At 36.2% G+C, this 14,358-nt stretch overlaps 1 protein-coding gene across 1 annotated transcript; it reads left to right on the plus strand.

The window, feature by feature from the left end:
• Positions 1–354: 354 nt before the first annotated feature.
• Positions 355–10,488, plus strand: LOC139716179 (valacyclovir hydrolase-like). Its single transcript, XM_071627739.1, has 7 exons — positions 355–410; positions 1,605–1,711; positions 3,668–3,834; positions 4,924–5,077; positions 5,562–5,710; positions 6,677–6,783; positions 10,383–10,488. Exons 1-7 carry the CDS (start codon positions 355–357, stop codon positions 10,486–10,488), a joined length of 846 nt encoding a protein of 281 aa, XP_071483840.1.
• Positions 10,489–14,358: the final 3,870 nt, after the last annotated feature.

Here is a 14,358-nt window from a genome sequence, read left to right on the forward strand (position 1 = left end):
ACTATTGATTTTTCGGAATGTATGTGATAAGTCTTGTGCACTCAGAATTATTCAGAATCTTAAGGGGGGGTGATCGCCCCCCCCCCCCCCCTTCTTTTGCTACGCGGGTGCTTAGACGGGAACTTCTTTATGTAAGGGCGGAATCTTTGGAAATTCAAATTCATGGGTGTTGTGATTTTTTTCCCTGATTTTTTTCCTTTTTTTTTCACAAACCAAAAGTGGGGGGGGGGGGGGGGAGGGCTGCAGCCCCTACCCTGTGCCCCCACCCCATGAATTTGATTTGATAATAAAATAATAAATAAATTATTTGTTTTTATGCTCTCTATTTTTTTCCTAAAACCCTTATCTAACTAGATGGATGATATCTGGACTTGGTTCCTCATGGTATTCACCATTAACCCCAGCCCAGGGCAGGGCAGGGCAGGAGGGCTCCGGAATTGAAGCTCCTGCTCTCCAATCCCCACCCCCCCCCCCCCCCCCCACCCCCCCCCCCCCCAACACACACACACACACACTTTTTCTCCCTCACTTTTTCTCACCCTGATTAGTGATATTAAGGAATAGGAAAGACTTCCTTTTGCGACAGCCACCTAGGAGTAGGACACTGGGCCGGGTCTAGGACCCCACACTAATTGTCTACCACTCTACACTACCGGTACACACAGATTTATTGTTATGACAGGAATGGTTTATAAAGTAATAAAAAGACAACCATACTAGATGGCTGTTACAGAAGGATATTTTCCCAAGGAATAAACTATATACATTACAACATGTTTTGAAGTATCATTGTCAGTAATGTCAGCTAGATATGCATTTATAGACTGTAGTATACATTGTACTTGGGGGGGGGGGGGGGGGGTACAGAAATACCTCTATTGTTCTACTTGTTAGTGTAACGAGTCTAATGATGGACTACTAACATAGCTCCCTTCTAACCTCGTGAAGAAGGAGGAAGATTGATGGCCGAAAGGGATTGTGTATGATGAATCTAAAATTGTTTTATATTAGGCAACTTAAAAGGGGCTCAACATCTTTTATAACTCAACATTTGCATGAGAGCTCCAGCAACTACTAGTTCGGACTACAAGCCAAGAATGAATCTCATCTCAGTTCTACAAGAGAACTTAGTCGAAGAATATTTGATACAGGAGGATCATGCATTTTGTAATTATTTATATCTAGACTCTACAGATATTCAGATGTAATGATTAGAAGTGTGGCAGATCAATGTAGACTACTTTGAAGTTTTTATATATAAAAAATATGAGGTGGCTGAATGTTGATTATGTGAACAAGTCTTTTACAGAGTTGTAAGTCCCAGCTTAAAAGAAAAGATTTAAAGACAAGATGAACAACATCTCTCACATACAGTGCGACCCTATGTTATGCAGTAAGTGCACACCGTACATACACACACACACACACACACACACACACACACACACACACACACACACACGCACACACACACAAGTACAATCAGACTGGTTACATCATGTTCGTTAAAAAAAAAAATTGCAGTGTCTCCTTTTTCTCTAAGAATAAGGCCTAATTATTTACTATCTGTTTGTTCGTTTATTTATTTGTTTTCTTTTGTGTAGTTCATCCAGCATGGCATCAGGCAAGATAGGTGTCAATGGGGTGGATCTTTACTACGAGAAAGTTGGTAGTGGTCCAACTGCAATACTACTGATGCCAGGAGCACTGGGTATGATTTGAAGTTCGTCATATATGCCCTCTCTAGCAACAAAGTATTTATACAGTGGGGTAGTGCAGCATCAGTGTTTGCAACTTGTAAACTACTTTAATGTCAATGATGTTTTTGCAAGTCCTTGAGAGATGACATGGCTTTGCCACTGAAAATGAAAAAAGTATGGTTTCTGCTTTGCCACTGAAAATGAAAAAAGTATGGTTTCTGACTTTGCCTGAATGTAATAGTCTGAGAATAATGGCGTGACAGGCCTGACTTTCCTCCCATCCCCATCATACAATCCTAATATCTCTATCCATTAAATCTTTCCCTCGTACACTATTCATCTGGACAACAAAGTCAGACCTGGACTGTTCTATCTTGGTATTGATTTTCAGTGTTTTTCTCTTTTTTACTTCTTTTGTTTGTGCCTTTATATGTGCTGAGTTTTGTAGCATGGCTGTATGTGTTGTTTATGGTCATTATATTAAAGTGTTGCCATATTCTTTTCTTCACAAATGTGTACCAGGTTCTTTCTATTTTTATGCCTCCGCCACGAAGTGGTGCCAGAGGCATTATGTTTTCGGGTTGTCTGTCTGTCCGTCCGTCCGTCCTTCCGTCCGTCCGTCCGTCCTTCCGTCCTTCCGTCCGTCCGTCCGTCCGTCCTTCCGTCCCTCCGTCCTTCCGTCCTTCCGTCCGTCCGTAATGAATTTTGTGGACAAGATAACTATCAAAACCTGTTGAGGTATCCTAATGAAACTTGGCATTTATGTGTATTGGGGGTGAAGTTGTGCCTATCAACTTTTGGGTGCACATGCTCAAGGTCAAAGGTCAGAAGGTCAAGTCAAATACATAAAATTTCACTATTTCCATCATATTTATGAAATGCCTGAATATATTTTCTTGAAACTTAGTGTGTACATGTATTACCCAATTAAGATTCTCTGGTGAAAGTTTGGGTCATGAGGTCAAAAGTCAAAGGTCAAAAGGTCAAATGAAAATATTAAAACTTCATTTTTTTTTCTCCGTACCTTGGAAATTGTTCATGGTAACTTCATGGAACATAGCATATACATGTACTGACTGGATGTGATTATCTAGAGAATGTAGGGTTCATGGGGTCAAAGGTCAGGGGTCAAAGGTCAAGTGCAACACTTCAAAATTTTAGTATTTCCCTCATGTTTATGCAATGCCAGCAGGATTAATTTTTTTTTAACACGTGGTGTATGCATGTATAACCTAATAGAAATTCTCTGGAAATTTTATCTTTTTCTTTTTGTTTTTTTTTTTGCCTCAAAGGTCAAAGATCGAGTGAAAGTGCTGAACTAACTTTTTCCTCCATGTCTCGGAAGTGGCTCAAGTTATCTTGAAGCTTACCACATATTTATGCATGTTCTGCCTGACAGTGATTATCTTAGGAATTGTAGGGTCAAAGGCCAGATGAAAATGGTAACAATTTACTGTTCAATACAGAAATTGCACTTTTTCTCTGTACCTTGAAAATTACTCAATGCATGAATGTATGAATGGGTCAAAGTCAAGTTAAAGTCCTTAAATCCCCAAATATATGCTCTCCTATTCATCCAATTAAACCTAGGTCTGGGAAGGTGAACATTCAACACATTTGTGACAAACTTGTCATTTTAATATTTTGCCAATTTTGTGAAAATGTAATCACACATTGTCCATATGTACTATCTAGACCTGTTAGGAGAATCATGCATTATGGCGGAGGCATACCAGTCGCCTAGCGACATTTCTAGTTCTTTTTTAGTTTTTACAGAACCAGCAGTGATTTTTATATTGCTGTTGTTTATATATTGTTTGGCAATATCCCATAAGATATGGGGTATTGACTGTAGACTTCGGACATGCACATGTGTAGCATCAGGAATGTGTGTAGAGATGTGGATTACAGTTGTACCATCAACATTACATGAACTGATGCGGGTTCTTGGTTCAACACTTCTACAGGTTCAACGAAGACTGACTTCCAACCGCAGCTAGAGAAACTCAACAGAGATCGTTTCACCATCGTGGCCTTTGACCCCAGAGGGTATGGGAAGTCCAGGCCGCCAGAACGGGACTTTCCCGCCGACTTCTTCCACCGTGATGCTAAGGATGCAAGAGACCTCATGAAGGTACGATGTTGATTCCTTTCCAAAATTTTTGATATCATGGCAACACTGACGATCAATGCATATATAGCTGAGATCATTCTTGGAATCGTACCAATCAGGAGCTGGATTGGCGCGAACATTGACAAGGATGCACCATTTGATGTGTTAAGGCAAAACTTCACTACCAATGGTTAATAATGACAGTACACAATTTGAGCTGTATTGCTCATGCAGACATACATGTTTGATATGTTACATTACATATAATACATATCATATTTTATTGTGAGGGAAAAAGAGGTGGGCACTATTGGAACCAGAGTGATACTGAGTAATGAAATGACACCAAGTATTTGCAGAATCCTATGAATTGTTATAAAAAGTGGGCAGTGTTTCCGGGAAAAAAAAAATTCCTGATTGTTCCAATTAAAAAAGAAAGAGAGAATAAACAAAAAATTATGGGGAACAAACTTTCTCTATCTGAAGTAGGAACTCCTGTGGCGAAGAGACAGAAAGTAGCACCTGTAATAACTGTATTGGTAAACTTATCAATCAAGACCAAATCAACTCTTTGGTTTGTCTATGGAATGAAAGATGCTTGTGGATCTTGCCTTTATGGATATAATAGGGGTTGTTTCAGTTGAGAAGAAAGAAATCATATTTAGTTGAAAATGTCTATGATGCTGTACAGCCTAGTACAGTATTAGCAGTGCCCCAGCAGCAAAGTATGCTTGTGAGAATGTGATAGAATGTTGGTATGAATGTGGAGTTACAGAAATTATCACTTGTTTTGGATTGGCAGGACTGATGGACAAAAGCATAGAAACTAGCTCAAGACAGCTGTCTCCTAGAGTGTACCAATATAGTATTGTGTTGATATTTTGATACTAGAACGATTTATTTTTGTGGGACCTTGTTATGATTCTGAAACCATATTTTGAAGTTTGTTTACATGGCATTTCTTCCAGTATAACCCCATCAACAACTTATTGAAAACAAAAGGGTATGATATCTGTGACACAACCAGTGGATAAACACTGAAGTCTAGTTCTGAAATTCGTTTGTTTGCTTCATTGTGGTGTTTTTCTCATTGTAATTTCACACCTTCAGGCTCTAGGGTTTTCAAAGTTTTGCCCCCTTGGTTGGAGTGATGGTGGTATCACTGCACAGATTCTCGCTGGAACCTATCCTGCTGATGTCTACAAGCTTGTCATATGGGGCTCAAATGCCTACTTCACAGAGCAAGATGTGGAGCTTTTTGAAGGTTTGTGTGTTTGTCTTTCGTATCATGGTGTCATAGCCAGTGTTTTGTTTGAATAAAGTGTAAGTTTTCTTCTGTCATTTCATTGTGAATAAAGTGAAATATTCCAGCTAGTTCACTTGTTTTTTTTCTACAAGCATTGATTTTCCAGACATGAAGGGGTCACTGATTCATAAAGCTGAACAAGTTTGCTATCATTTTCTTTCAAGCACTTTTAAACGTGGTCGAAATTGCAGTCAGTTTCTTACATGCTTCTCTTCCTTTACAATGGCCCTACTTGTCTGTACCAGAACCATTTGTGTGTGTGTGTGTTTGTTTTATATAAGCAGTAATTATTATGAAGGCAGTCTTAATTGTGAACACAAATTAATGCATATTATAGCTCCATTCAGTGGCTACTTAATTATTGTTTTGGAAGTAACAAGCAACAAAGATCTATATATGCCAGAAAAAGAAATAGGTACATTTCAGTCCATCTCGCCAACAGCCACGCGTGACATCAGTAAATGGAGTGAGAGGATGCGAGCTCCCATGGTAGCTGTGTATGGTGAGGAAAACTTTGCCAAGCTGTGGAGTGCCTGGTGCGATAGGATGAAACAGTTCCTCAACAACCCCGGTGGCGACATATGCATTGAGGTAAGGTTTCTTACACAAATTATTCTTCAGATTTATTACCCCTTTCTCACTGCTGTGAGATTCTTGGGGATAAAAATCTGAAGACAAATATCATTAGGCACTTTTGAGCTTGAATCTGAACCGCAAAATAGTTTTTATTGTACAATACTCGCCGGATATGCGGAAACTTATTGAGCTTCCTCCTGACGGCCAGTGCTGGTTCTAATCCTTATGGCATGCAGTTGGTACTGCATCATTCTTTAAAATTTATGAAATTCTGGTATCAAGTTGTTTTTACTGCAACTGATTGAGGAATTGCCTTACATTGACGTAAATTTGTTGGGCAGAAGTTTGGTGGTCTATTGGATAAGATGCCAGTACGATGATCAGGAGGTCATAGCTTTGAATCCTGCTCAAGTATGTATACAAATGATTTCTTCTGTCACAGCAAACAGTTAATGGTATGTTTTTTGTTTTTTTGTTTTTTTGCTAATTCCACATTCCACTTTGATGCAGGTCTGTGCAGTGTTCCGTAATGTCATACATTGTCACTGTGAATTAAAAGGATAGTAAAATATCAGCGGAGATGAGGATTGAGTTTTAATTTTTTTTGTGAGATATTAAAAAAAAGAACACCTATAAAATGTTACAGAGCTTACATTGTACCATTCTAAGAGGATTCAAAGTTTATCTGATGAAAATCGGCTTTGAAATAGCTGAGCTATCCAAAAACAAAGTAAAACAAAGTGCTCCCAATAAAAGATGTGTTCCACCCTTTATAAGTATTGTTTGTTTTGGATATCTCAGCCATTTCGAAACCAATTTTCATCCAACAAACATTGAATTCCTCTTGGAATTACATGCTTTTTCATATTTCATAAGAGGTATCTTATTATCTCACCAAAAAGGTTATAAACCTGAAGCCAGGTGTCAACCAAAACTATACCATCCCATTAACATCCCACAATCAATCACATTCTTGCACAGGAGACCAAGAGCATCTCTTGCCCGACTCTTATCTTCCATGGAGACCTGGATCCCATGGTGATGCCTGAACATCCACTCTTTCTCTCATCAGCAATCAAGGGATCCAGGTATGCATAATATCTGTTGGTTCTTCACTTGACTTGTTTCCACAGCACACATGCACACACACTTTTGTTTTTCCTATAATTTTTTTTTTTATTTCTGATTCCATATAATGCAAATAAAAATTTCTACAATCAATATGAATGTGTTAACAATTGAACCAAACAGTAATATTTTTTTTTCTGCTATATACATACACATGAACTCATTATGATTGAGAAAAAAAGTAACTGAAAATATTTCACATGACTTTTTATACTCAACTGTCATGATCAGATGATAACATATCACATATATATATATATTTTTTTTTTTTCACACTGGGCCAGTGTTTATTACATTCAAGTTTCAAGTTTCAAGTTTCAAGTTTATTTCATATTTCCATTTCTCAGTGATGAGATCACAAAATGATTGACAATAAAACAAAAGTACAAAACATATACAACCATATCTTATGTTTGAAGAAAAAAAGACAAACTAACATTACACACAAATATAAATGGTCATTTTCATCTGAGGATATCACAAATAAATGTCAGAAATATGATGGGGCCTACATAAAAGCAATGACGCTTGTAAAAACTGTAGGTTCCCGAATTTATAGGCGTGAAATTATACGGAGAACGGACATGTTTATCTCGACCAACTTAAATTGTACCAGTGCAAAATCAGTATTAAAAACGAACTAACGAACCACATGAATACTTTAGTATCGCTTAAACGAGACTGTACATATTTCGCCGTGTTTACACACACACACACACAAAGTGCTATAACGGTATCGTGAAGTAACTTGGAGCTGCAGACAAAGACAAAAGACTGGGGGTATTAAAAAAGAGAATGTTGCTAAGAGCCGGGTAGTGTGTATCCACTAAGTAATAGCCGTTTTAGTTTGCGTTTGAAGGTGAATAAGGATAAGGAAGAAGTAATATCTTGAGGGAGGTCATTCCAGTATCTGGGTCCAGTAAACATAATTGTTTTCTTTGCAAAAATAGTGCGAGTACGGGGAAGGTGATAGGCGTCACTCTGACGAGTGGGGTAGCAATGAATAGAGCGATTTCTTTTGAACATGTGAATAAAAACGGATGGTAATTCATTAGTTGTTAGTTTATACATGAAAATTCCAAGATTATAATAAAATAGGTCTGGAATTTTCAGAATTCTGTTTTGATGAAAAAAACAGTTGGTATGAGCAAAATATCCGGCGTGGTTTATAATTCTTATTGCTCGCTTTTGAATGCGAAGAAGGGAATCTAATAGTAAATTGATTGCGTTTCCCCACGCCAAAATTCCATAATTAAAGTGTGGAGATATTAAAGAAGAATATATACTCTGCAAAATATAAACAGGGAACAAATGTTTAAGCTTGTTTAAAATTCCAATATTTCTGGACAAAATTTTACTTACAAAATTAATATGAGTTTTCCAGGATAATTCTCGGTCAATCCAAAGCCCTAAAAACTTCGCGATATTGACCTGCGTTAAACATATATCATTTATTTTGATCTCATGTGGGACAACATTCAAAGAATTACTGAATACCATATAATAAGTTTTTTCTATATTCAGGGATAATTTGTTGGCATAAATCCAGGATTGCACAGACCTAAGCTCAATATTCATCATATCAATTAATGTATTAGGGTCTCGATGAGAACAAAACAAACTTGTGTCATCAGCAAAACAAATAAATGATAAAATTGGCGATGATTTTTGAAGGTCATTTATGTATAAAATAAATAAAAGTGGGCCCAAGAGGGAGCCCTGTGGGACTCCACATGAGATAAGTTTTAACTGCGAATCATAGCCGTTAATGTTAACAAATTGCTTTCTATCAGTTAAGTAACTCTTAAACCATTCGAGAGGTGGCCCGCGAATTCCATAATGATACAGTTTAGAAAATAAAATTTCGTGATCTATCGTATCAAAAGCTTTAGAGAAATCAAGAAAAACTCCAATTGTATGCTCAAAATTATCTATAGCATGAGCTACCTTGTCTATAAAAGTGAGTAAAGCATGGGTTGTATTATAATGTTTTCTGAAACCAAACTGAGAATCTGATAAAATATTATGATTTGTGAGAAATTTCAATAATCGCGTGTAAACTAACCTTTCAAGGATTTTAGAGATCGAAGTCAATAGAGATATTGGTCGGTAATTATTCACCAAATCTTTCTGTCCCTTCTTAAAGATAGGGACAACTTTTGCAACTTTCATTTTATTGGGGACTTTACCATTAAGTAGAGATTGATTAAAAATGTATGTTAAAGGAGAAATGATTTGATTCAGAACATTTTTTAAAAGAAAATTTGTAATTCCATCATATCCTGAACTTTTTTTATCGTTTAGATTCTTGACGATATCAACAATTTCTTCTTTAACAATAGGTTCGAAAAATATTGATTGAGGATTCCTATTACCTAAGTATCTATGATATTCAGTTGAGGATTTCGGGATTTTACTGGCAAGATGTGGACCAAGACTTGCGAAATAATTATTAAAAGATTCCGCCATGCTAACCGGATCGTTAATCTGCCGACCGTCCGCCAAAATATATTTGGGAAGATCAGTATTGGTTTTGTATTTGAGTGTCTCGTTAATCACCTTCCACGTACTCTTCACATCATGTTTATATTTAACAAACTGTCGCGAAAAATAATTCCGCTTAGCAACACGTATTAAGGATGTCAATATATTCCGATATCGAGTATATCTTGATTTATTTCGAGGGCATGGATCTTTGCGATATTTATGAAAAAGACTATTCTTGCGGTTAATGGACCTGAGTAGAGATTTTGTTACCCATGGTTGTCGAGGTACTTTTTTGTAATTTGAATGGTGAGGCCTTTGAAGAGGAACACTAGATTCATAGTTAGTGGTCAAAATATTCGTAAAATTTTCAAATGCTAAATCAGTATCGCTTTGAGAGTATACAGTGGACCAATCTTCTGAACTTAATTTCTCCCTAAGTTTATTAAGGTTAGATTCAGACATTACACGAATGCCCGGATTGTGGGTATGAGAAACATTAGTAGTCATAAAATTTGACACAAGGGCATAGATTGGAAAATGATCAGTGACGTCAGAAACTATTATGCCAGATGTGATGTCAGAAAATAAATCATTTACAAAAATGTTATCAATAAGAGTAGATACATCATCAGTTATTCGAGTCGGTTTTCTTGTTCACTTATAATTTCATGGTTGAGAGTCTTTCTGTATACATGTATCAATATCTCCCACACATTTTTGCATGTTCTTCTGTACAACTGTATGTTTTTTCAACTATTCTACATATAGTTATCATTGATGAAGTATCAAATAGGTTTTGTTCAGACAACACGAATCTTGTAAGTAGCCTGTCTGAATTTTCTATTTAGTTCACCTGGTTACACTTGCAAATCGTCGTCTTTCTCCTTTTATGAATATGGTACTGCTTGTGAATAAAGGTTATTGTATCGTGCAGTAAACTTCAACCAGGGTACAAATGGTGATTTAACAGTGACATGAAACTCCCCTAAGTTGAGGCATGACATCTTGTAATTATGTACCTGGAATTTCATCTTATTATCCATCTCCTCTCTTCTTCACTGTCTGCATCAAGGCTTATCCGTTGGCCCAAAGGCAAACACAACATTCACCTGAGATTTGCAGACGATTTCAATCAGGAAGTGGAGAATTTCCTCATGGCAGAAGAAAGCAAACTGTAGTCAACATTTTTTTAGAGGACGTTCTTTCATACAGAGCTGGACATCCTCTTGATTTAATTCTATGAAGGGAACTAATGTGGTGACTCATCCTGCTCAAGTGCCAAATGCGTGTCCAATCACTCGAATCACTTTATTTGTATTGTTGTACATAATAGGCTTTCACTGTACTGTGTTTGAGACATGGTTCTCATGAGTAAACCCCAATACACAAAGTGCATGCATATCCCTCTCTTCTCCTTTGGCAGATAGTATTGTGATATACCCGACATCTTTGGCTTCAACATAAAATCTAACCTACCTCTTGAGAGAGTATTTTTTAGGGTATGTGCATCGTGCCATTGGCCACTGAAAAGGTTCAAGACTTCTACACAACATGTGTGTAGTAAGAGTAAGCCTGTCATTCCCATTGGCAACATCTTGGCGTACATTGTTAATGGTATTATGACATGCTGGTGCTTAGAGGGGTACTGAAGAATGCACATGTTTGGAGAAGACAATGCGCCCTTTTGGCATGGTCCAAGTGGTCTTTGTGGTTGCATACTTACTGCCACTGCCGGCAGTCACCACCATATTCATGTTGTATTGTGTATTGTACCCTACATTTAGTTATGTTTTCACTGTATGTCATGTTTAAATACATGTATGTACACTGTAGGTATCATGTTATGTACACATACATGTATCATTTTGTATGTGTGATACAGTGTCCAAAGCCAAAGAATGCTGAAATAAAAGAATACTCCACACTAAACCAAATTGAAATACTTTTGTTTGTTTGTTTGTTTGTTTTCTTAGTGCTCCTCCTATCATAGTCATTTTAAGTGTGATCTACACACAACTTGATGTGGGACACCCAGTCTTGCTATATACATGTACAATGTGTTGTATTAATGATATAACTACACCTGCTCTCTTGCTTTATGAAATATAACTGTAGTCACCAATCTCCTCTAGGAGTGTGTGATTTAATGTGAACTATTTTTATTGTGTTGTTATTGTTACTTTATAATATTGTATCTACTGTGTAGCCTCTGAGCATATTCTTAATTTCTATGTTCATTGTGCATTGATTTCAACCAAAAGCTTCAGCTTCATATTGTTACAATATGATGAAGACTTAGTATTCTGTATGTATTATATTTGTTGTACAACATATCTTTTTATGGTAAAGAATTTTCAAATTGAATTTGATTAAAAGTTAAATGAAACAAAACTTTGTCTATCTCGGTTTGTTTCTTTGATGATAATACAATGTACACATGTACTTGCATTTTACCAGTGGTAGCAACTTTTTGTATGCGTACCATGTACAGGTGTATTTGTATATTGAAATTTGTACACTTTTCAACTTCATCAACTCATGTTATCAATGGGTGCAAAAAGGAGTTTGCAGATGAATGAAAACATAAAGCCTTACATTAGAAATATATAAACATATACTGTATATTTTTAAAACAAATAAAAGATACACATTCATATAAGAATGGTTACAGGCAGTCATACATTTTAATTAATCTTCTCATTTCGTAATAGGCATCCACAATTGGTACACTCCCGTTATAACGAACACGGATATAACAAAATTCCGGACACATCAAAGTGAAATTAGGGCCCAACATTATCATCTAGATATTCTTTATACACTTTATTGATTTGGATATATCAAGATTTCGATATAACGAAAGAAAACCACCAGTCCCAAGGACTTTGTAATAAAGAGAGTCACCTGTATACATGTATAGTGTGTCTGTTTTATACCTACAATGTATTTTCTTCGACAAATTAATGTTGTTTATGTCTTGCATTACAATTCATCATAGAGAAGTGTAGAAGAATTATTCAATAATTTGAAGAAAAAAAAAATGTCCAGTAAAGTTAAGACTTGAGAGCCTTGAGACTTAGATCATTGAGTTTAATAAGGTAGAGTCTCCTTTTTTTTTTTTCATGTACATGACTACCGATTCTTTTTAACTTATTCATCGGCAGCTACATGTTTATAAATGTAGGCCTACAGGCAAACCCATTGTGACAAGATACAGTTGTAACTGGGACTAACAAAATTCTCTCATTACACAAATTGAAATTGAAATTAAAAGGAACTCCCATGGGTTGCTGCAGAAGATACACATGTGTGACTAGATGGTGACAGCACATTAGGCCCCACTTGCATGTGAGAAACTACTTTGACTTACTAACAAAACTGACTGGTCACACTGAATGAGAAACCACACACATACAAAAGCAGACAAAAAAAAAAGAAAGAAAAAAAACACAAGAAGATCACTTTAAAAATGTAAGGTGTGCAATGTAGTATGATACAGTTTGCACTGTAAGATTTTTAGGAAGACTGTCATACACCTGCTAACGTCAGTATGAAATATCTAGTGAAATAATATATGCAGTTGAACTTACACAAAGAAATTCTTGTGTATTTCAGGTGCTTAGAGCTGCGCAATTGCGTACTTGTACGTTTACATCCAATTCAAAGAAAAGACAGAATTTAATCTATATTCCCTGCATGAAAATTTATGTTCTGTCCGATACATTTGAATGTTTGGCCTGCACAGAAATTATCGTATACACACATGCATTCAAATGAATTCAACTAATACAGTGCACTCCCAATATAATGAACATGGTTGTAATGAAACTCTTGCTACAATGAAATAAAAATTCAGGTCTGAAAATTAACATCTATATATCTTTATACATTATAGTGTTTGGTTATGACAAAATTTCGATATAACGAAGGAAAACTGCTGGTTCTGAGGATTTTGTTATGATAGTGATAAACTGTACTACAGCGCATGCACACACACACACACACACACACACACTCGTACCAGGGAGGCACCACTGACAAAGTACACACTTCAACCCTTTCATTATATGTCGAGAAAATCTTGAAAATATTTTCCAAGGTTATAGAATTCACACTAGCCAAAAGTAGCACGAAATACGCAAAGAATTAAGGTACCACAAATATTTCCACATTTCCAGTACTAAAAATAATGATTTATAAATGACTGCTCAATGTACAACATACACAGGAATTCTGCAGCACTATATACAGAAGGGCACTTGATATGCATCATCAACATTTTGTAAGCTTCCATACAAGCTTCAAATCAAAACCTTTGGCAATTCTGCTAAAAAGATTCATACTCTGGGGATTCCTAGAAACAGATTGTTCTGTGCTTTCTGTGCATAAATTTTGATATTACATGTACCACACATTCCTGTTAGTTTTCCCTTTTGTCAAAGTGCGTAAATAATAAACAAAAACAAAAAAAATCAGTATATATGTATTATCATTACCTGTTCAGAACTAGTATTGTGTATACTTTGGCTGAGGTCTATGGTAAATGGGCAACTGGGAAATATTACAAGATCATAAATCATCTCAGTCATATCAAAGCATTGATTTTATCTTCAGAAGGAAAAGAAATAGCAATATAACATGAATATAGTTTTTGGCCAAAAGGAATAGATATAAACTTGTATTTGAGTACTATGAATACAATTATCAACAGTATCACTGCATAAATCACATTTCAATCAATATATACTATAGATGCAGAAAGAATGCACCATACCCATGATCCATGTCAATTTACAACTTATCTGAAACTACAGTCAACCCTGCCTAACTTGAATCTATTTGGACTGAACAAATGGTTTGACTTAGAGAAAATTCAGTTTATGAGGGATTAAAATGAATAGAATATAAAGAGAAGAGGACTTGAAAAGACCTTCGACTTAGGTGATTGTTTGACTTAAGCCAGGTCGACTTAGGCAAAGTTGACTGTATAGTGCATGTACATGAAGTTACCTCCCACTAAAAAGTACAAGTTACATATAGATAGACAG

Source organism: Diadema antillarum, unplaced genomic scaffold (assembly GCF_040938485.1).
Source record: "Diadema antillarum isolate AM-2024a unplaced genomic scaffold, OU_Dant_1.0 scf00000062, whole genome shotgun sequence".
NCBI classification, from domain to species: domain Eukaryota; kingdom Metazoa; phylum Echinodermata; class Echinoidea; order Diadematoida; family Diadematidae; genus Diadema; species Diadema antillarum.

Bases quoted from the DNA above. Each gene is read 5' to 3' on its own strand.
- LOC139716179 (XM_071627739.1), top strand. From the start codon at position 355: ATGGATGATATCTGGACTTGGTTCCTCATGGTATTCACCATTAACCCC. The intron at 411-1,604 runs GCAGGGCAGGGC...TCTTTTGTGTAG, and splicing joins ACCATTAACCCCAGCCCAGG to TTCATCCAGCATGGCATCAG. The intron at 5,078-5,561 runs GTTTGTGTGTTT...TCTCGCCAACAG, and splicing joins AGATGTGGAGCTTTTTGAAG to CCACGCGTGACATCAGTAAA.